General features: G+C 45.6%; 2 protein-coding genes across 2 annotated transcripts in view; one reads left to right on the top strand and one right to left on the bottom strand.

Annotated features, from left to right (window-relative positions):
• The window catches only part of Snd1 (staphylococcal nuclease and tudor domain containing 1), a 437,205-nt gene that overhangs the window by 350,416 nt on the left and 60,907 nt on the right, over positions 1-25,882 (top strand). The gene's annotated exons all lie outside the window — the stretch shown is intronic.
• Positions 1-25,882, bottom strand: part of Lrrc4 (leucine rich repeat containing 4) — a 62,965-nt gene that overhangs the window by 36,183 nt on the left and 900 nt on the right. The window contains exon 2 of the mRNA XM_004856403.3: positions 1-25,882. This exon is cut by the window's left edge and continues 24,488 nt beyond it. Within this exon, the coding sequence (XP_004856460.1) occupies positions 23,824-25,782 (1,959 nt within the window). The 5' untranslated portion in view covers positions 25,783-25,882 and the 3' untranslated portion in view covers positions 1-23,823.

Below are 25,882 nucleotides of genomic sequence, written 5' to 3'. Positions count from 1 at the left end.
ACCAGAAAAGACTCTTGGCAATGGATATACAGCTAAAGGTCAAAGACCATGAAACTAAAACCAAAGGGTCCCTCTATCCCTTCCCAGAGTGCTACATCTTCAGTTTCATTCACAGGTCTCTACAGTGCTTATAGTGCTAAGATACTGCTACCTCTCCAGTTAAATAAATCTAAAACCACTGACCCAGGGTCTTTATAGCAATGCTGCAACCTTATATGAGGAAATGCAACAAATAGTCCATTACTGCTGATTGGATATAGATTTTTGGCCTGGCCACCAGCCACTTAGTAATTTTAGAATAGGGTCACTGTTTGGAATTGGAAGATTCCTTGTAGGAGGGAACTGGTGTTTGCTAAATAGTTGTTCCTTATCATCATGCCCTCCCACAGCTGCGTGCCCCACCTTCTGAGTGGAGGGCCAGTCTTGCAGGCTTCCTGGCAGAGAGAGCCAGAGCTCCGCCATCAGTTGCCAAGGCTGCAGACATGGCCATTTCCAAACACCCAGGGTGTACTTAAGTACTTCCTCCTTCTAATCTCAGCACTTCCACTGTCAGCACATCAGCAGCTTTGTAACTTGCATTTTATTTTGCTCTACGTTTTGGCCCTTCAGGTATTTGTGGGAGGAAGGTGGGGAGACTGGTGAACTATGGTGTCAGTGATTTCACAGATGTATAGTTGCACCCTAGGTCATGGTCTCTGAAGAATCGTTTAAGCAGAAATGCCAGGACCATCCTGAAGGCTCTTGCTGTTTTCACATGCCAGTTTTTAAGGCTGAGTTCTATTTCATACTTGATATGTTACCACCTGCCTTGCTTTAACTGTCTGAAAAATGGGGGTATAAAACCCTGTTCTGCCTTGAAAATCCTGAAAGGTGACTCAGGCAAGGTGGAGAGGTCCCTGAGGAGACCTAGGCCCCAAGTGATGAGCTTCGGGTGTTGTGTAACCTTGAAGGGGACTTCTGGTCAGCCAGTTCTTGTCTCACCAGCATCTGAATAGTTAGGGCCAGTTGATGGAATAAGAGAACTTTTGGTTTAGGGCCCTGAGATGTGATTATTCTGTACTCCACCGGGCTAAACTTGGGTCAGTATTCCCTTTTCTCTCTGCCATCAAATCTGCCTGATTGCATTGCCTTTTTCTTGATGTGAGCAGGTTGCTGACTGGATTCTGATAAGCAGCAGATCCTAAGCAGAATCTGTTTCAGAGGGCTTAAGGGTGGGTTCTTCAGGGTTTCTTCCAGGCTATTGGTTGGACTATGCACTAAGTTGAAGATGAAAACCAGACACTAAATGTTATGTCTTCCTGTTATAGATTGTTATTCCCATCTATTCTAATACTGTGTCCTGTTTCTTGGATGTCTGGATAAGACCGTATTTGCATATAGTTTGTCCTCTTCCCTGTCTGAATATAATCAACCTACTTTTTTCCCCAGGATTAAGACCAGCCCTCTAACATTTTGACCCACACCTCTGATCTTCGTGCCATGTCTTTCAGCTCAGTGTTTCAGAAGTCAGGCCTGAAGCCGTGAAGCCATGATCTTTGGTATTATCAAATATGATACAAGATAATTTTCCCTTATCTATTCCCTGTCTATATTTTCTTGGCTTGTTACCCGGGAGTGAGATTAGCCAGGTGTCACTAGAGATTGCCCTGGAAGCTTTTAATTCTTGATTTTCCATCCAGAATTATAGTCAATGGTTGAGATATCTCAGTCCATAACCACTAAAGCATATCAACTTCAGAAGCTCATGAGACCTTGGGATCTTGCATCAGGGACAGCCCTTTTTTGTTTTTCATGCCTTGTAGCCCTGATGAAGCACTGTGGCATATAAGGTGCGAATGGAGTCATTGAGATCCTCTCCATGTCCAGTCCTTGCAGATGTGAGGACAGGCTCTCTGTGTCACAAGGGCACCTAAGCATGCCTGACAACCAGGGACCAGGAAACGACTTCTAGGGATATACAGCAGCCTCACGCTGTCTGGCCTTTCATCTATCCTTCCTCCTTTAATTCTTTTGCCCACCCCCTTGTGTTTCTCTAATTTGTACAGTACCATTCTGAGGTGTTGAAGAGATCAATAGCAATTCACCTTTTCCCTTATTGATTAAAGTGATGGCAAGCAAAAATGCCAGGCAATACCAATTCATTTATCATGAGCTCTCCATTTCCGAAGCCACCAGTGACCTCTGCTGTCTGTTAGCTTACTGATCTATGACTGGGATTACTCCTATTTCCAGGCTGCTTTAATAGGAATGAGAGAACCACCGTGTTTGGCTAGCTATAATCAAAGCGAGATGAAGGAGGCAGTAAGTAATGAGCAAGAAAATTGCTGTGGAGCCTGTTTTGTGGCTTATCTGAGGGGCTCACCACATGTGAAGTGCTCTAAAGAAGAGCTAATATGGCATCAGTTGATGGACATTGCCTTGTCACCCAGCAGCACCACCACCCCACCCCCAAAGGGCACAGCATTCCTTTATTATCTGTGTTTCCACAGAATGTAAATTGAGTGTGGCGAATGAAAAGGCCATGACCCCAGTGAATTGGACTCATTTTTGCCAAAAGTGCAAAGGTTTTGTCATTTCTCCATGGCCTTCCAGTGGTAACCACCTCACCCTGGGAGAGTATGAAGTGCCAGGGTTGGGCCTGAAGGAAGGAAATTCTCAGGGGATCCTGAGGCATGGAGATAATTAGCAGCTTCTCTCTCTACCCTAGAAACAACCATGAGAGAACATGTGGGGGGGTGTGCATGAGGGTGGCCCTGCGTGTGTGTTGCTGTTGTTGTTTTGTTGTTGTTGTTGCCGTTGTTGTGTTCACCCTTGCTGTGAATAACTTCTGGCTCTCAGTTTGAAAAGGTGATGGGTAGGAATAAAAAGAAAAAGTGATGGGGGATACCTTTTGAATATGCCATTTCAGCTGCCATGATGCCGAAGTGCTCATTTTTAAAGCTCTACATTGCAAATAGAAAATACTTATTAGTTCACTCACCTGGTGGGAAAACCAGTTCCTTTGAATCACAGGGCTCTTAAAACGGACGTTAGCTCTGACTATAAAGCCAAAGCTTGGCTAACCCAACTGCTGCTTCTTTTTTATGTATCATAATTTACATTTTGTTGCTTTTGTGAAATTTTGAAGCAACTGTTGTCCACCATTCGCAGCATGATAGTTAAGTCCTCTCAGCCCTTCCATCAGTGCTGAGTTTGCTACCTTGGCACAATGTAAGCCAATCTCCAGAAATGCCTGCTTGTGAAGAGTTTTAGTGGAGAAGTAGAGTTTGGAGGACTGCCTGGAAGATAAGCCAGCTCAGCCACTTACCTGAGTGTGCAGTTAATGGTGACGGGATAGTATTCCATTGCTGCTTGTACTGATGTGGTTGCAGTCTGTGTCAGCCCAAGCACACAGCCAGGAATCTCCAGAGGAGCAGTGCCATCTCTGTCACGTTTCCTGAGTGCTCAGTGGGTTGAAGTCACTATTTTGGATATCCCTCTCCCAGAAGGGAGACTTCACTAGAAACCCAGTGTCCCTGTGTCAGGTAGCTCTGTGGTCTGTGGATGCTGGACCTGGCATAGTCAGCCAGCCCTCTGTGAAGCTGGTTAATTACATGTGAAGCTGCCAGCAGGATGATTGTTCTTTTTGCATGGGTCATTAATAAACCATTCTTTCCTGCATGGGTGGGATGAGGGAAGTCTGATAAGTCCATCATCTTCCTCGGCTTTGTTAGACAGTTCTTCTTTTTAGTCTAAAGCTTTTTAAATGGCTGGGGATGATGAGAGGAAAGGAAAAGAGGAATCTATTTCCATTTCATGCAAGTTTTTCTTCTAAGCTAGAAGGTGGCTCCCTCCCTTCACATCATCTTGGCAGCCACAGTACAAAGGGTCCAAGGCTTGCCATGGCTGGGAAGTACTAGTGGCTCAGCTCCTAATATTTGCAGCAAACTACAGACTGGGCCTGATTTGGAGACGAGGCAACTAGTGCAGCAGATGGCAAATAGTCTTGCTCCACTGGGGCCTGAGATGCGCACCATCTTCTTCCTCCAGCCAAGGCAGCCTCATTCCTGCTCTGCCTGGGTACAGAAAGCATTTCTAGATTTTTAGAAACTCCTTTTTTAGGCAAAGATGGAAGAAGGCAAAGCAAATGTAATACAGGAAACGCAATCTAGTTATAAACATTTCCCTGTCAAACAAACTAAAATAGAGCCTTTTCTTTGTTGGCTAGAAGAATTTAGAATAGAAATCTACATTTCTCTGTACAGCATTGAATGCAAAAATAAAAAACAGATTATAAATAGAAATAAGTATGACCCATTCCATTTCCAAGGACTTGAATATACACTTTCATAACACCAAGTGAGAGCATTTTATAGCTTGGATGGCTTCAGAGGTTATGTATATGTAGTCCAAGCCAGAGATTTTGCAGTAGTTGACACAACTGAGGCATGGAGAAATTAATCATTTGAGCACATTCACATAGTAAATTCAATGTAGAACTAAAGTCTTCACATTCCCATTGTGTGGCTCTTACCTTTGCTCACACAGTGGCCCCTAGACAGCAGCCGCCGTCACCTAATCATCTACTTGAAGTACATGTAGCAATGTGAGAATATGACAGTGGTGTCTAAAAGGGAGTAGGTGTATGTGACAGAAGAGGTAAACAAGTGAATTCTCTTCAAATTGCATTATTTTAGGAGGAAAAAAAAAAGGACAGGAGACTAAGTACAAAGAAATTATCAGGGCCTCAGCATTCTGTAGGAGACTGCCCAGTCACAGCTGCAGACATAACTGTACACAGGATCAGAAGGCATGCCAGAGGGGGAAGAGTACAGGTGTCTGACAGACATGGAACTTTCCACTGCTTCTCCTGCTCTGTGTTTGTAGAAAAGCTACTGTCTGTGCATGCCAAAAATCTAAGTTTCAGATGAGCCCAATGGAAACAACCAACGAGTGCTAAACTGCTATAAGCTAAGGATTTTTTTCTTTCTTATTTTTTTTTTGGAGGGTCTTACATTGTTCTGTTTGAGTTTTTCATTGAGGGAGTTGAGAAGGTGAAATTGCCTCACTAGGATTGTCCTTGAACTTCCTGGCACAGGAGCCCAGTTGGGGAACTGAGCCACACTGTCAAGGTCTGGGAGTTTCCCCCACCCTGTAGGTGAAACTAGTTCCCTGTCTTGTCAGCAGTGACGTCTGTTTGTCTTTTAAGGGGTTGTCAAGTGAGGGAAGAACAAACCACATTTTCCAGCAATTTAATTTTATTAACTATGATTTTCCCCCTTTTCAAAGCACAGCTAAATGGAGCTAAACATACACACAGGGCTATGTTTAGTCCTGATGGTGTGGTGGAGTAGGGAAGGCACAAACATAAGAGGTTTATCTGCTACCTAGTAAACACAGGGAGGTGTCAGGACTGGAAAATTCAATAGTAATAATAAGCATTTATATGGTGCAATGACAATTTTGATACAGGGCATAATTTTCTGGGGATTGCTATTAATTGTGCTTCTGCCTGGGAGCGGCCCCCTGGTGAGGGGCTTGGAACACCACACAGAGTTAAGCTATATTAAACATCAATTAAAACAATGTAAAATAGAAACTGAATAAAATATGCAAAGGTCAGAGTGTCTGTGAACATGTAGCCAAGGCATTGGGGTACGAAGGGTTAGGACCTGGTAAGCCTACTATGCTGATGGGTTCATGTAACCAGTTGCTCTTAGCTTCTTTGAGGCAAGTTTAATGGTTTGCTGGAGAGTGAATTATAGTACCCTCTAGCTTTCCCATGTTCAGTTCTTCCTCAGAGGGATTTTGAAACTACATATAGCCAGCAATACATGAGAGAAGACAACCAGAATCAACCAGTACCATCCAACAGGACTCTGTGTTGATGGAGCTGTGCTTTATCTGCACTGGCCAATACAGTGACCAGTGTCTACTCATGGATATTAAGTACTTGAAATGTGGTTAGTGCTACTGACTGGGAAATAGAATCTTTAGTAAAATCTAATTAATTATCATTTTAATTGCCACATATGTTTTGTGGCCACCATGTTAGACAGTGCAAGACTCTAGACTGGCAAGAGTTTATACTAAGCACTGGAAATGTCAGGCTTCTGTGGCATTCTTCCTAAATACATTTGGCCCTTCCACCATTCTCCTAGGTGTGTTTTTATAATACCTTTTTTTTTTTAACTCTTATACCTAGTGCTTTTAACTTAAACTTCCAAATTCTTTTGTAAGAGTCATACAAGGCCAAAAAAATTAGAAAGAGAATCAGTGCCTGAATCAAACCAGCCTTGGCCTTGCCCCTTTTTCTCCTGACAGCCAAGTCAGGCTCATACTGGGAATTTCCTTCTCTACCACACAGAAAATAGGGAATGACATCAAATCTCTGTCTGAGGACCACAGATCAGCAGAGTTGTCACTGTTCCCATGGAACATCTGATTCAGTTGCTGAGTCTGACCTTTGAGTTCCCAGAAAACCTGCAAGGATTACAAAATTCCCAGGTCATCTAGGCAACTGTCCTGATATTCTTTGGTCCTGTGGGCACCTGACCTGAAAATACCTTTTTCCTTAACTCTGAATACTTGCTGAACTCCTAGAGTAAACTTAGTCATTAGGTTGACATAGTGTAGTATAACAAAGTGCTATACTTGCAATTTAAAAAAAACCTCATGTTTTAAAGACCTGACTGTTCCACTTACCAACTCTGTGTGACCTTGACCAAAATCTTTTCACTTCCTTGAAGCTTCATCTTCCTCAGTGAAAATGAGCATATTGGACTAAGTGACCTGTATATACTGAGATGACGTAGAAAAGAGACCCAAAGAAAGAACTGTAAAGCACTGTGCCTGCATGCAATGTTTTTCTTCTGTCGGCCTGCATTGACAGCACCTCTTTCCTGAGCCTCACCCCTCCAAGGAGCTTCACTTGCATCTAGTTAGCACTGACATACATCTGCAAGTTGTTGCCCAGGACCACAGATACCTTGAGTCAGGATGGGTGGCACTGCTGCCTCTTGTGGTTAAAGTACTCGTGTGAACCTCGGGGAAGTACAGTATCATTGCTGTGATTATTTTGGGTTCTCCTCAGAGGTGCCATTTTGGCCTGTTACAGAAGAAGGCAAGAGATTTCTTGGCTTGGGTAGTAGATCCATGAAACAAGAAGGGTTTAGAAGTTACCTGACGTATGCAGATCTCCACACTGATTAGATGGCTGTTTGCCAGCCCCTCTCCAACCAGCAGTTGCAACACACTGCTCCAGGGATTGTCCCCAGCCGCCCAGAGCCCCTGTGGAGCTGCCAACATTGCACAGCTCACAAAGGGCCCTGTAGCATCTCTAATTGAGGTGCTGGTGAGCGGACGCCCTCAGTGGAGGTATTTTTAGCTGCAGTGATACAGCCTCATCTTTTTACAGTATTTTTTAAATGAAATAAATAAGTAAAATTGAAGACTATGGTACTTAACACGCCAGTGCCAACACCCAAGAAGTTTTGGCCCATCCCCTCACCACAGCCTATGTAATTAATCCTTCCTAAGACCCAGGTGCGAAGGCTCAGAGTTTGCCAGACTATTAGGCCGGTGAGACAGCATGTACAGAAGCAAGAAGGGCTAGAAATAGAAAGGAGGAATAATGCAGACTGGCCTCATGTAGAGGCACTTGGACTCTGCAGGCAATGTGGGCACCCTCCTTACAGTCCTATCAAGCCTTTGATGGATCTGATCCATGGAATGGACCTCGACTCCTGAGCTGAGGACAGTCTTGCAATATATAAAGGACTGTGTTCTGTGGCTTGCTGACTTTTTATACTTTTGTTTTCCTTCTCTTTATCCTATGATTTTTCATTTTTTCCTAGGTTGTGTGTGTGTGTGTGTGTGTGTGTGTGTGTGTGTGTGTGTACCATGTTATGAGGGGTAGAAGACATTCACAGAACTTGCACCAGACACCATAGCAAGATCCTGGATTGATCAGGGCAGTGGTTCTCAACCCTGGCAACACTATGAAGGCACAGAGTAGGGAAGCTTAGGAAAGCTACTAATGCCTGGGGCTCTCTCCAAAGATTCTGACTTCATCAAGCACCCGCTTTTTATTTTAAGCTCCCCAGGTATATTAGCTTATACCAAGGAATTACCTCTTTAATTTTGGTAGGTGTGATAATGGCATTGTGGTTATGTAAGAAAATGACCATGTTCATTAGGGAGGCATACTGAAATATGAATAGTTGAGGTGGCATCATGTCTAAGATATACTTTAAAACACTTCAGTAAAGAAAAAGGGAAATAAATGAAGCAAAGATAGTAATTGTTCAGTCTGTATGATTAGAGTTCATAACTATTCTGTTTGCAGAAAATGTTCATATTAGAAAGGTTTTTTATCATTAAAATATTTTTAAGATTTTTCTACAGCTCCCTAGGTGATATTAATGTGAGACTAGGGTGGAGAACCACTGATTTAGGAAACTAAATTTGGATCCCCATACTCACCTATACAGCCAACTTTCTATGATCAGACTGGACTCTGGGGGACAGGGTAGGGTCAAAGAGCCAGTTAGACCTGTACTTAGAATCAGAATTCAGGAGTAGCCAACTAGACAGCTTTGTGTCTCCCAATGAATGACCTCACTGTAACTAGCATTGACAGCTGCAGTGCATTGAGGTCTACCTGCCTTGACCGTGCCACACCGTATGCCCCATCCTGAGGACCTCCCTGGCCACACCAGGGGGATAGAATGCAGCTACAGCTGCACTGTGATTCATGCCACAAGAGACCCTTATCTCCTCATCTCCTCATCTCCTCAGAGTACTCAGCATTTTACCAAGTGGGAATTGGCTACAGCTAGGGCAGGAGGACTGAAACTCATTACCCTCTCCTGTCCCCAACTCTACTGTCAGGAATCAAAATGCTCCCAGCTCCCACCTCTGTGCATGTGTATGGGGACTCCTTTGTGTCTTCAGTGCCTGTTCCAACTCCCCAGTCCTTTTGCTCCAGCTGCTTAGCAGGTGAGACAAACAGCAGCTTGCTGTAGCCAAACTGGAACTCTGGCACTCAGGCTAGAAGCTTCTGTGCTACATTTACACACCATAGCCTTGATGAGGGCCCTGGCTTGGTACCCCTTCATTCAGGGGCAAGTAATTGGCTCTTGTTTATTTAGGGGACTTTGTGACATATCTAAACATTAAGCTAATCTGTGTATTGCTAGGGGATGCTAAAGCACAGGGAGAGCTATGGACTGCCGAGGTCACTCACCCAGCCCAGAATAAACACAGTACCAGTATATTTACTGAAAGAATGGAATCGGGCTTCCAGCTCCCAGGGGAGACCTGAGACACTCTTTTCAGCAAGTGCCTGTCTGAGCGATACAAAGTCACCACTGTCCCTCTGCAGGAAGGCATGGTGTCTCTGTCCCTATAGGGCCCAAGTCAGTAATGGTCTCAGCACTGTCCATGATCTACATCCACAGTGCGAAGTGGGTGCGCTTCCTCCTCAGCCCACTCCTTGGATGAGTAGCCTTCAGGCACTGGACTATAGTCCATGAACCTGCCATGTGGCCAGTGCTGTGCTCCTCACAACCCTTTGGACAGGGGGAGGCAGAGGCTTCCCTGCTATGCACTCTGTGTGTGCTCCCCCCCTCTTCTTCCCTACACCCCTGCTGTCACTTCTGGTCCCAGCCATCTCACTTATTTGCCCAAGATCCTAAGCACTTCAAGAGCAAGGACCAAGTCTTCACTTTCATGGTTCTCCAGTGACTGGTGCCAGTCCTTGCTCACCATTCTGGTTCTAAACAGGCAAATAAATGGTATACCAAGGAAGGGCTATGGCAGGGAGTGCTGCTACGCTATCAGTCAGAAACCTTACATTTAAAAATCTGCTTCACTTTCATTTGGGCTCATGAACCTAAATTGTACAGCAATCTAGAACCCACCCAGGTTGGCCTTTACGGCGTCCTATGACTGTCTGGGGGAGATTTATGGCTGTAATGGCCAAAGAGAAGCATGCTATTTGGTTCTATTTCAACTTGCCTTTGAAGTAAAGAGTAGTCTCTCTGGGTGCTGTTCTGTCCCATTTGATACTCCTGGGTCTCAGCCATCTATTCTGTCCCTCCTTGCATAGGACTCTGAGGAGAGTGATGGGTTTGTAGGAAGATTTTCCTTTTTTTCTAGGACAGTCATTGACACTTGGCCAGCTCTCTTGGAAGTTACTTCTCCTAACTCTGAAGGACAGCTTACGGCAGCACCTCAGCTTAAGCAGTACCGTGTACAATAGTCACATCAAGCTAAGAGCAAGACTGTCTTGCCTGTCAGAAAGCAATCTGACCAGTCTTTTCCTTGCCTCCCTCTCAAGTCTAGAGGACGGGTCTCCAGTCTCCTAGATGTTTTGTAAGGTACTGAAGTCCTCTTCCCAACCCTGGAGATTGTGATGGATCTGAGCTAGCATCTAAACACCAGTACTTAACAGCTTCCTCAGTTCTTCTAATCTACACCTGGAGTCAAGAAGCATTGCCTTAAGAGACCCTTTGCTGGAAGGAGTAGTAGCTAGAGTAGTGCTTGTCCTCCCTGAACAGCCCACTGCTAGCCTCCCTTTCCTCGAGGAGGGAGAGAGCAAAGACCCCCATGCCCCCTCCTTGCCTAATTCTGAGACAGAACTCCCATGCTGTGCAATTGTGATGCAGCACATGCACATGGGCGTGTACATGTGTGTGTGCATACACACACACAGCTCACTGACTTCTAACCTTGGGCACAGAAGTGGAGGGGTGAGAGATACATATGGTATCTGCAGACAAGGGCTCAGTTTTATTTTGAGAGGTATTGGTGAAGGAGAACAATCCAGAGCTATCTCTGCATTTTTTTCCCAGAATCATAATTTTATATTCTACCTCAAGGAATTCATCCCCTGCATCCAGCCCGCAGCTCCCATCACATCCTACCCACTGGTGGCAGAAAAGCAGTGAGAGGCAAGGCCAGACACCAGTTGAAATCCCAGATGAAATCCCAGACAGCTTCCTATCCTCCCTCCATATTTTGTCAGATATTTCAAGCTTTAAGTCCTTATTCATGCTGTGCCTACTTGGCTGGCTGTTCTTGCACTTGACCGGCTTGTTTGCCTGGACAGGTCCAAGCTGTCTGAGCCATCAGCAGCTGCACCTCCTCCCTCGAGCCTTCTGTCTGAGCCAACCTTGATTCACAGTAGTGCAGATGGCCCCAGCCATACCCACCAGCATCTGCCACTCCCATCCCCTCTCCTGCCCTGTTCCTTTGAGAGGAAGGGGGTGGCTGGGCCAGACCTTGTCTGTGGGTCAACCTGGGGCTAAAATGATGACCATTCTTAGTTTGAGTCCTGGCATATTAACCCAGGTAACATGATTTTTAAAAAGGAATTGTCTGAAACTCATGGAACAAAAATAGGGAAAGGTTTAAGTTCATCCAGAGCAGAAAACATTTTCCAGCCTGCATAAAAGTGAATCTGGTTTTGTAATTGGTCTTAGTACCACCCACTCTACTTCCTAAGTATTATTGGGAGCTGAAAGAGAATCAGAGGAAAGAGAAGGTATCAGATGCCACCTTACTTTTTTATTTCCCCTTTCTCCTTTCAATACAGACTTTGGCATCTTCTCAAAGTTCTGCTCCCTATTTTCTCAGTCCAGTTCAAGTACTTAAAAGGTAGTACCCTACAGTGTACCATTGTAATCAATGAGCTTCCCTCCTCCTTGTTCCTTTGTGACAGAAATGAACTGACTAATAACAAGCATGAGAGGAGTTGTGGGAGATTTCACAGATTGCAGCAGCTTTAGGGTACCTCTTGGCCTTCCCCCATACTGGCTTATTACTGCAGCAGGAACACGGAGCTACACAGCTATGAGACATCCCAACTAGCAGGCTCTGCCTGAGTGAGACCCACAGCCATCTACACTGGCAAAAGCCTGCAGAAAGGGAGGGAACCCTGTGGTGCCTGTTTGGCTTGAGGTAGGGCACACTGTAAATACATCTGGGTCATCTGTAAACCTCAGAGCTCCAGCAGCTCTGAATGCCGTTGGTTCAGCAATACCAGTATTCACATTATTCACCCTGATACTTAGCTTTTCCACACATTATTTCAAGACTTTTCTCCATTACAGCAAACTCTTATAGTCCCGGGCTGCTTAAGTAGGGAGCAACATAAGCCCCTAAGGCAAATCTTGCCTATAGAGAATATTAGAATTGAGATACTATACACTCTGTATACAACTGTATGTTTGCTTCGGGATACAGATATTTTCAGTCATTGATAATGATGAAGTATCTTTAGTGGCACCCAAGGACCAATAACAGCTTGACTAAGAAGAATGAAGCCTGAAGAAGCAGGCTTCACTTGAAGGGGATAGAAGTCTTCACATCCAAATGAACATGGGGCTATGCATATGGCATGAAATTAAGCAAGTGAAATGTCAGTTGCTTTCTCTTCCTGTTACAATAGTTACTTAACCTCTTAATCACAGGAAATGTACCCTTTTGGATCAATTCCATTCCTTGCATCTAACCAAATTTTGATCCCTACCTGATTTCTTTTTGATCCACAATTCTAATAATTCTAATTCTAATAATTCTAATAATATTCTAATTCTAATCATAATAATTATAATAATAGTAATAAATTTTAGTTCCTGCCTGATTTCTTTTTGATCCACAATTCTAATAATACGCTGCATGAGAGGCACATGCAGGCAGAGTCCAGATTGTTGAGGTGGGTCCTAAAGACCAAAATTGACAATATCTGTCTTAGTCCTGAAAGTAACCATCAGATGCACAGCCAGAAACTTTAGCCAGCAGCAGCATGTGAAAGAAACACTACCATCCACCCTCCTATTATGTCAGAGAACAGTCCTGACAGCAGGAAGACAGCAGAGCTACAGTGGGAATGCTGCCTTCCTTATCCTGCCAGTTCACTGGCTTGGAGATTGGGTTAGGAAGCCTCTGTGCCTGCACTGAGCCTGTCATCTTGGTGTCTGCCTACTGCCAGGCTGCCCTGGATATGAAAGGGCAGCACAGGTACAACTACTAATTACTCAAGGAGATTTTTCCCATTGACCCAATAAAGGGCTACCCCTCAGGCTCCATGTGTTGTATCCAGCAAAATTGCAGACATGAGAAACAGCTCTATTCTCTCCGGGGACAAGTTGGAAAAAGATTCCCCAGCTATCTCTTCCAGCCCTCAATGTCTGCTGTTCCCATAGCACCCAGACTTCAGCAGAGGGAAGCCCTCTTCCAGTTCCAGCAGCAGCACCACTTGGGGGCAATGTCTTTATGTTTATGGCAGACTGGAGCAATGAGGCCTGAACCTGCAGTAGGGAAATAAAGTGACCTTGTGGGGTTGACAGGCTCAGCACAGCTATCGCTTGTTTTGTTTGCTGATTTTCACATGTTAAATACATCCCGTTGCTCCCAACCTTCCTTACCTCTGTTTATTGCTCAGGTCCTATATCCACAGTAGCATTCATGCAGGGATAGGAGAAACGAAACTTTGCTGCTTTACTCTGGCACCCGACAAGGGTTTTCTATCCAGCACAGAGTTGCCAGTGGGGAACTGCTGAAGTAGCACTCTAGAGAATTGCCTGGGAGACCCCTCCATCTCCTTCCAAGTCAACAAACCCTGCCCATGTACTCTTCAGAATCACACCTCACTGCAGCTTTGCTCCTTCTGCAGCGTAGCACAGGGCACTGCCTTACGGGAAAGTCCTAAGTACCAGCAAGAGAGACATTTGAGGAGAAGTGAATTGATGTAGGAAGGAGTACCGCTCAGTCATTTTTTAAGTGGAAAAGAAAAGGTCATGAGAGCTGTATGGGGCCTGGGTTGGATTGTTGTTGAGACTCCTTTGCTGCAGCAAAAAGGGCCAGGTAACTGGGTCCAGCCCTGGGTGTTTCAAGCCCCTTCCAGCTGCTGACAGCCCTGCACAAAGAAATGAATGCTCTGTGTACACAGATGGGTCTGCATGTCAGCGTGAGCCCATTTCTAGCCCTTGCCCAGGAAGGGCAGTCCATAACAGTAATTTAATTAAATTTGCCTCCCTCTATGGCCCACATATTTGAAAAGGTTTGGAGGAAAATGAATCTGGCTGAGGAACATTACCCTGCCGCTCTGGCACTGCCCCAGAGCTGAGCCGCAGTACCATAAAGGGTCTTGCCATCCTGAATACGGCCCAGGGCATCTGTCCGCACTGCAGGCTCTCTGTCGAAGCTGCTTGCTGGCACATCTGGCAAGGAGGCCTCTGGAAGCAGTCTGTCTCCATCACAGGGAGGCTACCAGGAACAAAGTAAAGGGACTCTCCCCCCGCTCCCCCCGCCAAGACCTGCTGGCAGCAGCTTTAACAATAACGAGAGCCACACTCTTTGCTTTCACCCCAGATTTCAGTGTTAGGATGGCAGCACGGGACAACTTCCCCCCAGACACACACACACCCTCCACTGACCCAGTAATAATACCTGTGGTCCTAACTTCAGTGGAAGTTTTTTTCTCTGGAAATGACGAATATTTAGGGACCTAAAAGTGATTTCCCTTGATTCCAATGAACTTACTCCTGAGTTTCATATCTCAAATGCTCATCAGTTTTATCCTTTATGCCAGTGCATAACCTGCACCCCAAAGACCTGCTCCTGCCTCCCAGCCAGCCAATACTTCTCTTGAATTGAGTTTATTGGCTCATCAGGAGGCATCTAGGCTTTTCTCTGGCCATCTCCCCCTGGTCCACTGATCTGCCGATGACTGGGAATCCTTTCTTCCTATCACTGTCTTCTCATCTCTCAGCTTTTTCTCTCCTAGATCAGCTGTAGCAAGCCTTCTAGAGAAGATCATTCCCTTTGGTTATCTTCTCTCTCCCCACCAAGCACATCCTCCTGGCTGGCTAATCTCTCCTGCATAACGATAGCAACTCCTTGGAGAGAAAGGGAATTCTCTGGCACAGTTTGTCACAACACCAGCATAACACAGGCTGTTGCTTAGGAGTGGGAATCATTAGAGTCAGGCCATTATTGGAGGGGACCAGTCTCTAGGGGAGCTAGCAGAAATTACTGCCCTCAATAGATGGCAACTCATTTGCTTGAAGCCCTCGCCCTCCTTTTTATTTCTCTGCATTCCCCACCTCCCTTCTTTTCCCAGCTTTGAAGTTGAAAAGAGAGGTAACTCGACCTGATCCAAGACAGCAAATGTCTGCTAAATTAATTTGGTTAAGAGAGATCCTTTGCTGAAAGCGGCTGTTCTTTTAGAATGTTTCTATTGGGACTTCACTTGCAACCATCATGAAGGAGGCACATTCTAATTAAATATATGTGATAAAATTATAGCCAGGGTCACTTCATTTCCCAGGAGAGAATTTGTTGAGATGGGAGACAGAAGACAGTTTACCAGTTTCTTGGCTCTATATTTCAGAGTTGGCCCACATGTCAGTGTGGACTGTCTGAGCTTTCCCTCTGAGGGTCCACTTGCTTACACAATACACAAAACAGCAATAGAGGTGGAAGCAGGTTTCCAGACTTTTCTGCTTCTTCAGGGGTCTTCATGACCTTGAACAGACCTTTAACATGATTTAGGTTCTCAAGCTTATTCTGCACAGAAACAGATGTTCTTACCTTATTGCCTTGTGCTCAGGTCAGCAGAAGGGGAAGACCTTGTGAGCCACAAAAGCCCCATTTGATTTACTAGCTGTTTGGACTGACTTCAGAACTGTCATAGCCTGGAACACTATGGCTAAAGAAAAAGGAAGAGTTGCCTGATTTCTCAACTCTTGCTATTTAAATGAAATCGTAAGTGGGCACCATCTGTCTGAGAGCATAAAGCACAAATAAAAGGCCGGTGGAAAAAGCCAGCCCCCTTTCCCCACCCTTTTTAGAAGAGACCAGTTAAGGATTGCATGGGATTGGAAACTCTGGGAGGCACTAATCTCTTCACCATTTCTGTAAATGGTACCCCCTGGAGCTGCACATGATGGTGGGCCTGCTGATGTTCAGTAATAGCGCTAGGTTGAGAACTGGGAGACCAGAGATCTAGTTTCTCTGCATCACCAGCTATGTGATACTGGGCAAGTCACATATCCCTCGGTTTCACTTGCCTCAAAAATAAAATTAAATCTATTTTCTGAATTGACCTGGAAGTTACTCTTGGCTGTGTCCACATCCTGAAGTTAGAAGCCATAAACCTGCACTGTGCCTCAGTGTCCATTGCCATCCCAAAGACAGCCTGCCTGGATCATACACCCAAAAGTGAAGGTGCCCCCAGCTGACATGATCCCACTTACTAGTCAGAGTGGTTGTGGACTTGAACACCAAGTAGGAAGAGGGGTTAAGGGCTTTCCAAAGGCACAGTGGACTGAAACAGGAAGGGCTCAAGATAGGCCAGCACCTTAGTCTTCCTGTGTTCCTCCATGGCCTCAGAACCTGTTTGTGACATGTGTACATCCCAACATACTCAGTGCTGGTAATCACTTTCTTCTGAGACAAACAAAATGCTAATTTGTTTGAGGTCATTCATTCTTGCCCTGACCCTCTAAGTGCCCTCTCCTCATTTCTAACAGGAAAAATAGTCTTCTTTTCCATAGATCTTTTAGCAGGCTTTTCCTTAGGCTTTATTTTCCTCCCTCCTTTCTTACTCCAGACTCCCCCTCCCCAGCCTTACAGAGATGAATTGGAAGAAAATGCTGTCATGTCAGAAGGAAGCCATTGTCAGTTCACACAGGCAGACACTAATAGGATAAAGTATTATCTGACTTCCTTTAAGTCCAGAAATTAAGTCTTCTTGCAATGGTAATAGATTATAACTTGTAACCACTGTGACTGGCAGGCTGCAGGAACAGGCTGTTAGCATCTGAGGCCTCAGCTCCATTTCTGGCCTATTGTGAAGGATGCACTGAGCATTTCTCCAAATACAGCCACAGGATCCAGGGAACTGGCACTTGGTTCCTGGTTGGAACTGCCTCTGTGGAGAACTGCCTATTACTCGTTCGGTTCACTGACAGGGGGCATCTGAGTGGGAGCAGCTGTCTGAACGGTCTTAATGAATCTGGATGAGTGGGTAGGCAAGAAAGGAAGCCAGACCTTGACGACTGGGAAGAAGTAGCCTAAGGCCAGGAAACCAAACTTTGCCCAAGGAACAGTTGTGAAAGCTCTACTCAGTCGCCTTGCTGACTCACTGAGCAGGTAGAGTGACTTATCTAGTGACTAAATCAGCACCAGCTCAGAAACACGAGGAAACCAGAGTTGAGACCTTAAAGAAACTGCTAAAGAGACTACAGATTAAGGAGCTGCCTTGGAGAGGAAACAGCATGCAAACTGTTAGAAGCAGGAAAGAGCCAGCATTCCTCTTGGATGGATGGATCATGCAGGATTTCCTAGGTCCTATCATGGTAGATGAATGGACTTAAATGGGGATTATGAAAGAAAACCTGATAGGATAATTAACTGAAGGATGTTTTGTTTTTATCAGTGAAGATACAAGAACGTAGGGAGGTTTGAAAGAAACAAGTGGATCAAGGACTGTTCCTTTGGCATTGTGCAACTGATCTAAATGTTAGTAATTCCTCAGGCATTATTTCTTAGATCCACAAAATGAGTTTAACTCGAAAGGCTTGGTCCATCTAGCCCTCACAGCTGGTGTGAGAGTAGCCTCTTGTCTCAGTATTTCCCTACTGTAGGTCCCCAACTTTTCTTTGAGAAGGTAATGCCATCCTCTCAAGTTCTAATTTGCTTTGACAAGACAGTTTCTCCCAGGATATCCCCACAGGCCTAGCCTAATCTCTCTGACTCACTACTGCAAGGCCCCATGTGCACTGAACTCATAGCTATCATTATTTCTATGGGAAAACACAATTTATATAACAGTCTCCCCTCTGGAAAACACTCTTTTAAGGATAAACAGTGAGCTACACTCCCCCCACCCCACCCCCCATGACTATGCTTTAAAGAAATAAGGAGATAGGTTCAGAGCAACCCAGGTGAGCTGTCAGGGTCAGAATTAGAGGACACCCTCAGAAGGAATGGGACTGTTGTGGGTAGGTGGTTTGGCCCAAATACTGACAGCAAAGTTGGCATGTACAAGAGAATAAAATCTGTGATCGTCCTAAAAATCTAACTCTGGACTCTCGTTAGAAAAGCAGAATGCATTCTCCAGCTTCTCTTGGGAAGTTGGTCGCCCTGCTTTTCCTCTCCTCTGTTCCGTGCCATCAGTTTCACACTAACAGTCCCCCTAACATCCAGGGTCCAGCTAGCCTCTTGTTTGCTGAGGCAGAGGAATCTCCTTGTTTCCTGAGGCAGAAGTGTCTATCTCCTTGGCTTTCCTCCTTAACTGCATTGCAGACCCTTGTCTGTTTATCTGCCACACAGCTCTGTTCTTCTCTGACTTGCTCAAATTATGGTGCTTTTCCCCTGCCTTAAGCTCTCCAATCTCTTGGAATCCCTTGTAACCTTCTCTGTGTTAATATCCTTTCCTTCCTGGTGCCTCCCCCTCTGACAATCCTCAGGCCTGGTAAGTCTTCATAGTCACGGAGGATTTTATCACTAACCTTCTGAATAATACTGCATCACTTACACCCCAACAGAAGACCAGGGATGGGAGAAGAAGACTCTAGGAAGCTTCCCTTCTTGGTAAGGACCAAGGCTACTCAGGTAAAACTGCTCTATCTAGCCTTCAGTTTGCACCCCACTGCCAGCAGAAGCATCTTTACTTTCTTCTGGCTCACCACAAGAAAAAGTAATCTATTCCTGTACTTAGTGCCTTAGGCCAGCTATAGAGCTGGTTTAGGGATCAGAGCACAAGACAGGGCTTTCCTGGGAAGAGAGTACAACCATCTTTTCCACAATGCTTGGGCTTTATAGGTGGCACTGTGCCTAATTATCCTTCTTGAATAGCTCCATGGGTATATGCTCTTCCAATATGCACAAGGTTCAAAAATACAGATGGTGATGGGGAGTGGTATTTTGGTCTGTACGCTTATATGTATCATCAGATAACTGTCAGCTATATAGTACTTAACTACACAATGTGAGGCACTGGGCTAAGTGTCAGATAGATATGGATATATAGATATGAAATAAAATTTTAGTTCTTGCAACCTGTGTGTAGTGAAATAGATGCTATCTCCATTTTACAAATTAAGAAATAGAGTATTTGCCCAAAGTCACAGAGCTAGTAAGTGATGGAGCTAGGATTCAGCCCAGGGAGACTGACCACAGAGTCTTCTTAAGCACTATGCTACACGGCTTTGTGTGTTGACCAATCCTAGTTCCCGAAGTCCTTAATCCTGCTCCAAAGAGTAATTTGCTTCGTTTTAATTTAAAGCAAAAATGAAAACAGTGTGAATCTACTGCCCCAACCTTTCTTCCTCCTGCAGGGGAAAGGGTGCTTTCTGAATGGATGGAGACCAATAGAGTTGAAAAGCTGCCTTGCAGTTTAGCTGAGGCAGGATTTAGAAATGGTGTAAACAGTGCCTGCATTAGCCAATGGCATGGAGTGCTGGGTGCCAGCAAAAGAGATAAAATCAGACATATGTTTGGATATAAATGTTCTCTCTCCTTCTCTAATTTTAAGTCCTTGCTGCTTTGTTGCAGTGAAATGGTAGAGCCTTAACTGTGGACTCCAGCCCTCTGAGGTAGAAGCCTGGAGTGAGTAAGACCCTCTTAGTGCTCTCCCAGTCTAGTCAGCACCACTAAAGGAAGCCAGAGGCCATGGACTCTGGCCCTCTTCCCTGCCAACAATAGAACTGTCTTGCAGGGACTCTGTGCGCATTGTTCCATCCAGCACCCAGCAAGTTGCTGGCCTCAATACATGCTAAATAGCCACAATAAAGCTAATGTCTCCAGGCCTTAGAAACTAGCCTGTCTACCTTCATTGATAATAGGATGCAGCATTATACTGAAGGGTGATAAGAAGCCCTGGAGCAGATTATGAAAAGTGGCAACTACAGTGTGGTATTAAAGGATCTCAGGAATTAAGGAGCACCCCCCCCCACGTCCTCATCATTGATCCAAATAAGTAGAAACCACTCCATTATGGAGCATTTCTCTGGTAGGTTTTTCAATACCTCTGTTAATCCTCTACTCTGCAAAGCTTTCCAGCCCAAGGTTGGGAGGAAGCCAAGCCATCTTCTCTTTACACCATCTTACCTACTTCACCCTTGCTTCTGTAGCTGTCACTATCTGTGGAATTCTACAGTTTGTCTACCATTGGGCCTAAGCATCAGGAAACCGTTGTTTGTAATCCTGAGAGTCCAACCCCTTAGTGAACACATTTGGAGCCCCTGTGGTCAGAATTTTGATCAGGTCTTGCAAGGCAGTAGAGCTAGTTGTGATGGAGAATGAACAGCTCTTAGTAGAAGGAGATGAGAACACAGAAGTGTCTATGGGAAGACCCACTTTAACTGCCTATTGGCAAGGAAAGAAATATGTTCTTGATAGCCAATAAAAGCTTGAGTGAGAAATCACATTTGACTTGGGAGTTGAGACCTGGGGTTTAGTCTCACCTCTTCCACTAACTAGCAGTGTGACCTTGGATATGTCTTTCTCTGGGGCTCAGTTTCCTTGACTATAAAATGCAAAGGGATTAGACTAAATGATTTTCCACAGCCTTAAAAAAATTCTATAATGAAAATTCCATATAATCAGCTGCACAGTCTTTACCTCTAACATGTTGCTATACTACTCCCATGAAGAGCTACCAACCCACGATCCATTCCCAGGTAACCAGCCTTACAGCTTGGCCAGGCCCAAGGATAAGTCACTCACACAGCCTTAAAGGCTTCACTTTCCATGCTCATAGGGCTCTTCTCTGAAAAGCCATCCCAAGTTTCTGCTACTGAAGAGAATATACCCAGCATTGTAGCAAAGGAAGGTTACTGCTCCAAATGCTAAAACAGTGCCATACTAAAGAGTAGAACCATTGAGGAAAGGAACTACCCTTGCAGCACCAAAGATTCTTATGCCTAGGAACCATATTTTCAATCTCCCCCAATCCCTCAAGGTTCCCCTGGAAATGCCAGTTTGTTCCCTCAAATGCCAAGACCAGAATATGATCATGCCCAGGACAAATGCATTTGTTCTGAGGACTCTTCCCAGTATTGTTTTAGTCCCATTTCTCTACCTCTCCCTTCAAACCTTTGTTTAGCCACAGACCTTTTGTCATTGCAGAGTTACTGCATAATTTCCTGACTGCCCAGATAGCTTTTAAAAACGAAAAGGTATTAGGAAATTGGCTCTTCATCTGTTGTTTCTGAAACTTTACAATTGCCCTGGGATGTACACCTGGGAAACTGTCCTAAACAGTTGTGTGTGTGTGGCACTAGAAAGGGAAGTCAATTTTTGCTTTCTCAACTGGTCCTAGCCAAGTCCTACCCTTTGGTCTGGTGCAGTTTTCTCCTCATTGAGGGTAGAGTGGTAAAGGAAAGGCTAAGGGAACAGATCTTCGGTGCCTTGGAACATGAGTGGCAGTTTACAAGTATGTGCCTGTGCTTATGTGCTGCCACAAACACTGATACCCAGAAATGATCTGTGTACCCAGGAGTAAGAATTGGCCCTTTCTTAGCCATGTCTTAGCAACTGCTTCAAAGTGCTGTTTGCTTCTTTCCCTCCTCAGTGCCAGAGAGAGCACACCCACTCAGTCCCGATTCCCTGCATTAACATAAATACTAGCACTGAAGAAACACAGGGTCCCAGTTCATGGAGCCTCCCTGGCAGTCATTGCTCTGGGAGCCTCAGGAGACAGACCCCACCTCCACCAAGACATGTTGGACTACTTAACTGCAAGAGAACAGAAGCAACACTGCCTGAGGGAAATCGCAGCCAAACTACATTACTGCAGCTCTCTTAAATCCAGGCCCCATTGGGTCCTTGGGTAGAGCTGGTGCTGCCTGACCAGCAGCTTTTGCTGAGGTGGCATTTAACTTCTGGCCAGGTCCCAGGGGCTGAGGCTGACCCATTTCCCCTGGTTTTCCGGGGCATGGGGAATTTGGTTATACCCTCAACAAAGCCAGGGACTAACACACTTAGTTTGTGGAAGATGCACTAGAATTGGGGTGCGTTTATTTAAGCTAAGGAAAGGTTATTGACAGCTTTAGCATTTTCCCATACTTTAAAAAATTTAACATATCTCTCCCCCTTTGTACCTCCCCCCCCCATTTTTTCTACAAATAGAAATGACTTGGTGAATGCTCATAAGAATCTATAGTTTCAAGATCTTATTCAATTTAACCCTTTGGGGACATTGAATTAAAAATTGAACAATATTTATTAAAATACAAAAATACACTTTTCTCACATTACAATCAGTGTTGTTTTGTTGGCATTCCCCCCACCCATACCACCCCCTTTCCAATCTGAACCCTTTATTTCCTCTTAAAGCTAGAAGAATAACTGAAAGACGTTACATCAGTAAATAGACCAGAATAACAGATCTCTGCCTTCCCCCAGCCCCCACCCTTTCTCCTACACCTCCTCAGAGGTGGGCTTGGGGGAGGGAAGCTTCCCCCCATGGTGCCCGTTCAACAGGACTCCATGCAGAACTCACTCATATATGCATGCGTGTCACTTTTCACTGTGCATTTCACATCGTTTTTGTGAAGCATCCTGGTTGGAAAAAGGCTTCCTTAAGTCAGCCTGTGCCCTTTTTGTCTCTCCTTCTTTCTTCTCTACTCATGTTCTGCCCCCACTGTATCTCCACAACCAGTTGGCATCAACTGTAATAATCCCTAATGAATCAGCATTTAGAATAGTCACCAAATCCCAGGCATGAGAAAAGCTTCCACTCCCCCAAGCTCCCCACTCCCAGCCTCTCCTCCCTCTCCACCTTAAAACAAACAAGACCTTTTTGAAAAATCATAAAATGCCATCATTGTCTACAATCATTTGTCAGATACCTGGAACAACAGGTGGACATGGCACAATACTAGTTTATGGCCTTCAGTGAATCATTCTCTCTGCTGCTTCTCCTTCCCACCCTCCCCTGATGCCGCACCCCCTTCAGGGGCCTCCTCCTCCCGGGAAACCCTGAATAGACACATGCCTTGCAGAGTGGGTTCAGCCCAACTGCAGGAATCTGGTGCAATGTGAAAGCTTTTGACTCAGAGCTATGCCAGCTCCCTTCCTTCTCTGCTCCATCCTGAAACACTGTCAGGCTAGGAATACTCGTGTCCCAGTGCACAAATCCAGGAATTGTGCACATGGCAAAGACTCAGTCCCTTTAAGGATTCATTTGAATTTCGGTGGTTTTCCTGCTTAAAATACATTTACAGATCTATCTTCCCCTTGGGCTCTGAAGAAAAAATTATTGCCTCTCAACATTTTGGCACAGTACAAATTCATAGTGCTTTTTTTATTTGTTTGTTTTGTTGGGTTTTTTTAAATAAGATAAATCTGCAAAGACAGCTCTCGGCTTAAGAAAGATGTCTGTAGAAATGGGTATTCCTGTATCCTACGAAGCATCTTCTAAAAAAAATGACAGATGCAGTTTATCCCCCCTACTCCTTAGCTGCCCACACCCTACCTCTGGGGCTGTGGGGTATTTGTTGTTGTTGTTGTTGTTTTATCTTAGCAGTTTCCACCTTACACCAGAAATCTCTTCTGGCGGCATAACAAGTTGACTTGTGGTTTGTACCCCACAACATTCCCAAGATTCCCCGCCCTCCCCCTTAAATAGAACTTACAAGTTAGAAAATAGTTTTGCTTTGATTTTTTTCTTTTTAAATTTTAATATAATCTTTTTTTAACCAGCCCATAGATTTAATATATAAGCATTATACAAGAAAAAGTCTCTCCCCACTCTGTACAAAAGTTGCTATCTTTTTTGTGTGTGTGCATTCTATTGCATCTTATAAGTTTTTTGGGGGAGGGGAGTCATATTTGAGTTTCCTGTACCTTGTCCTTGGTATGGGTCTGAATTATATAAGGTTCAGAGATAGTGGTGACTGTGGGGTGCAGAGAATTCCCCAGGCTGTTTTCTGTCCAGTGGGCCCCATGTGCTGGTTTGTAGGTGTTGTAGTTAATATGGTCATGAATTGTGGGCAGCACTACTGCCCCCTCACCTGATACACCGGACGAAGCTGCGGTTGCTGCTGTGGATGCCGCTGCTGGGATGTCTTCATCCACCTGGATAATTTCAACTGTCCGGGCGGCTGTGACTGTACTCCGCTGCTGGTGCCGCTTACGAAGTTTATAGAAGACAATCAACATGGCGGCAGCTAGCAGAGTCACTGCCACAAAGCAGCCAATGATGATCTTGGTGGTCTTCATGACTTCATCCAGGCTCGTCTGCATCTTGTCAGTGGTGTCTGTCGCGGGTACTGCCACCTGCTTGGGCACACGAGTGGTCTGAATGAGCACCGTGGTAGAGGTGGTGTATGCCGGCTGGTAACCAGTAGATGTGGTAGGAACAGGCTTGTACTTCCGTGTTGTGTCTTCAGGTGAGCTCTCCGTGGTCTCCACTGTTACCGTGGTGAAGAAGCTGTAGTTAGAGGTGTTGAGCTCGGCTGTGCTCACATTGAGGTAGGCCGAGGCATTAGAGTTGCCTGCCACATTGGTCACCATGCATGTGTACACCCCAGTGTCTGAGAGTAGCACATGGGAAAAGTTCAAGGTGCCATCATTGAGGACAGAGATCCGTGGGTGGCGGGAGGCGTGGCTGAGCACTGTCCCATTGGGTAGTAACCACTTTACAGAAGACATGGGGGGAGTCCGACATTTAAGTTCCGCTATCCGACCCTCAGAGATATTGAGGTCCCGAGGTGCATCCATGATGAAGGGGGCAGAGCACTGGAAGGCGGTCTGGTCTACCTCTACCAGGTAGCGGCCTCGCATGTGCATGGGAGCATGACAGCGGCCACAGCAGGTGGAATTGGTGGGTATATACTCCCGGAGCCACCAAGCGAGCCACAGAATGTCACAATCACAGTTCCAAGGATTGTGGTGTAGGTGCAACTCCACCAGGTACCTCAGCGGGGTAAAGAGGTCGTGGGGCAAAGAAGAGAGGTTATTGTGGGCCAGGTTTAGTTCCACAAGTGAGGCCAGCCCATCAAAAGCATTCCGCTCAATCAAGCTGACCTGTGAATTCATGACCCATAGCTTCTTGAGAGAGCTTAGGCCATGGAAGGAGCCAGGCCTGATCTCAGGAAAATGATTCCCTGATATCTCCAGCTCCTCCAGCCCCACCAAGGGGGTGAGATTGGGCATATCTTTAATGTTGCACATGCCCAAGTTCAGGTACTTGAGGTTGAACAGTCCCTCGAAAGCCCCCTCAGAGATATACTCCAGCTTCTTGAGCTCCCCCAAGTCCAGTCTCATGAGGGAGGGTACTCGGTTGAAGGCATAAGAGGGAATGCTTTCTATGGGGTTGTTTCGAAGCCAGAGCTCCCGAAGCTTGGACAGGTACTCAAAGGCCCCGCTGGGGATGACAGTCAGCCAGTTGTCAAACAGCTCCAGGGTGTTGAGGCTGGCCAGGCCATTGAAGGCCCCCACCTCAATCTGCCTGATGGAGTTCCTGCCCAGTTGCAGGACCTCCAGGTGGTGGAGGTGTCGGAAGGTGTCGGCCTGGATCATCTGGATGTTGTTTTCCATGAGGTTGAGGTACCGGGTATTGGAGGGAATACCCGGCGGGACCTCGGAGAGGCCCCGGCGGGTGCACACCACCTTGCTGAACTGGTTACTACAGGAACAGACAGAAGGGCAGTTCTGGGGCCCGGCTGAGGCAGCAGCAGCGATGGCTGCACACAGAATCCACACTTGCGCCGTGAGGTAGACGACGGGGAGCAGGATGGCATTCCAGGTGTGGTGCACAGTTACCTGCCACAAGAGCTTCATGGTGTGGCACGTTCATAATTCACCATCGCCTGGGATTTTGGCTTGGAAAGGAGAACCAGCCCTACCCCGGCTTAAGTGAGCTAGGAGCTCCTCTTTCCAT

This window comes from Heterocephalus glaber, unplaced genomic scaffold, assembly GCF_053883595.1.
Source record: "Heterocephalus glaber isolate CG9 unplaced genomic scaffold, H.glaber_assembly_v1.0 deba00000546, whole genome shotgun sequence".
NCBI classification, from domain to species: domain Eukaryota; kingdom Metazoa; phylum Chordata; class Mammalia; order Rodentia; family Bathyergidae; genus Heterocephalus; species Heterocephalus glaber.
The sequence above is the reverse complement of the archived record's forward strand: the minus strand, read 5'-3'. Positions and strand labels throughout refer to the sequence as shown.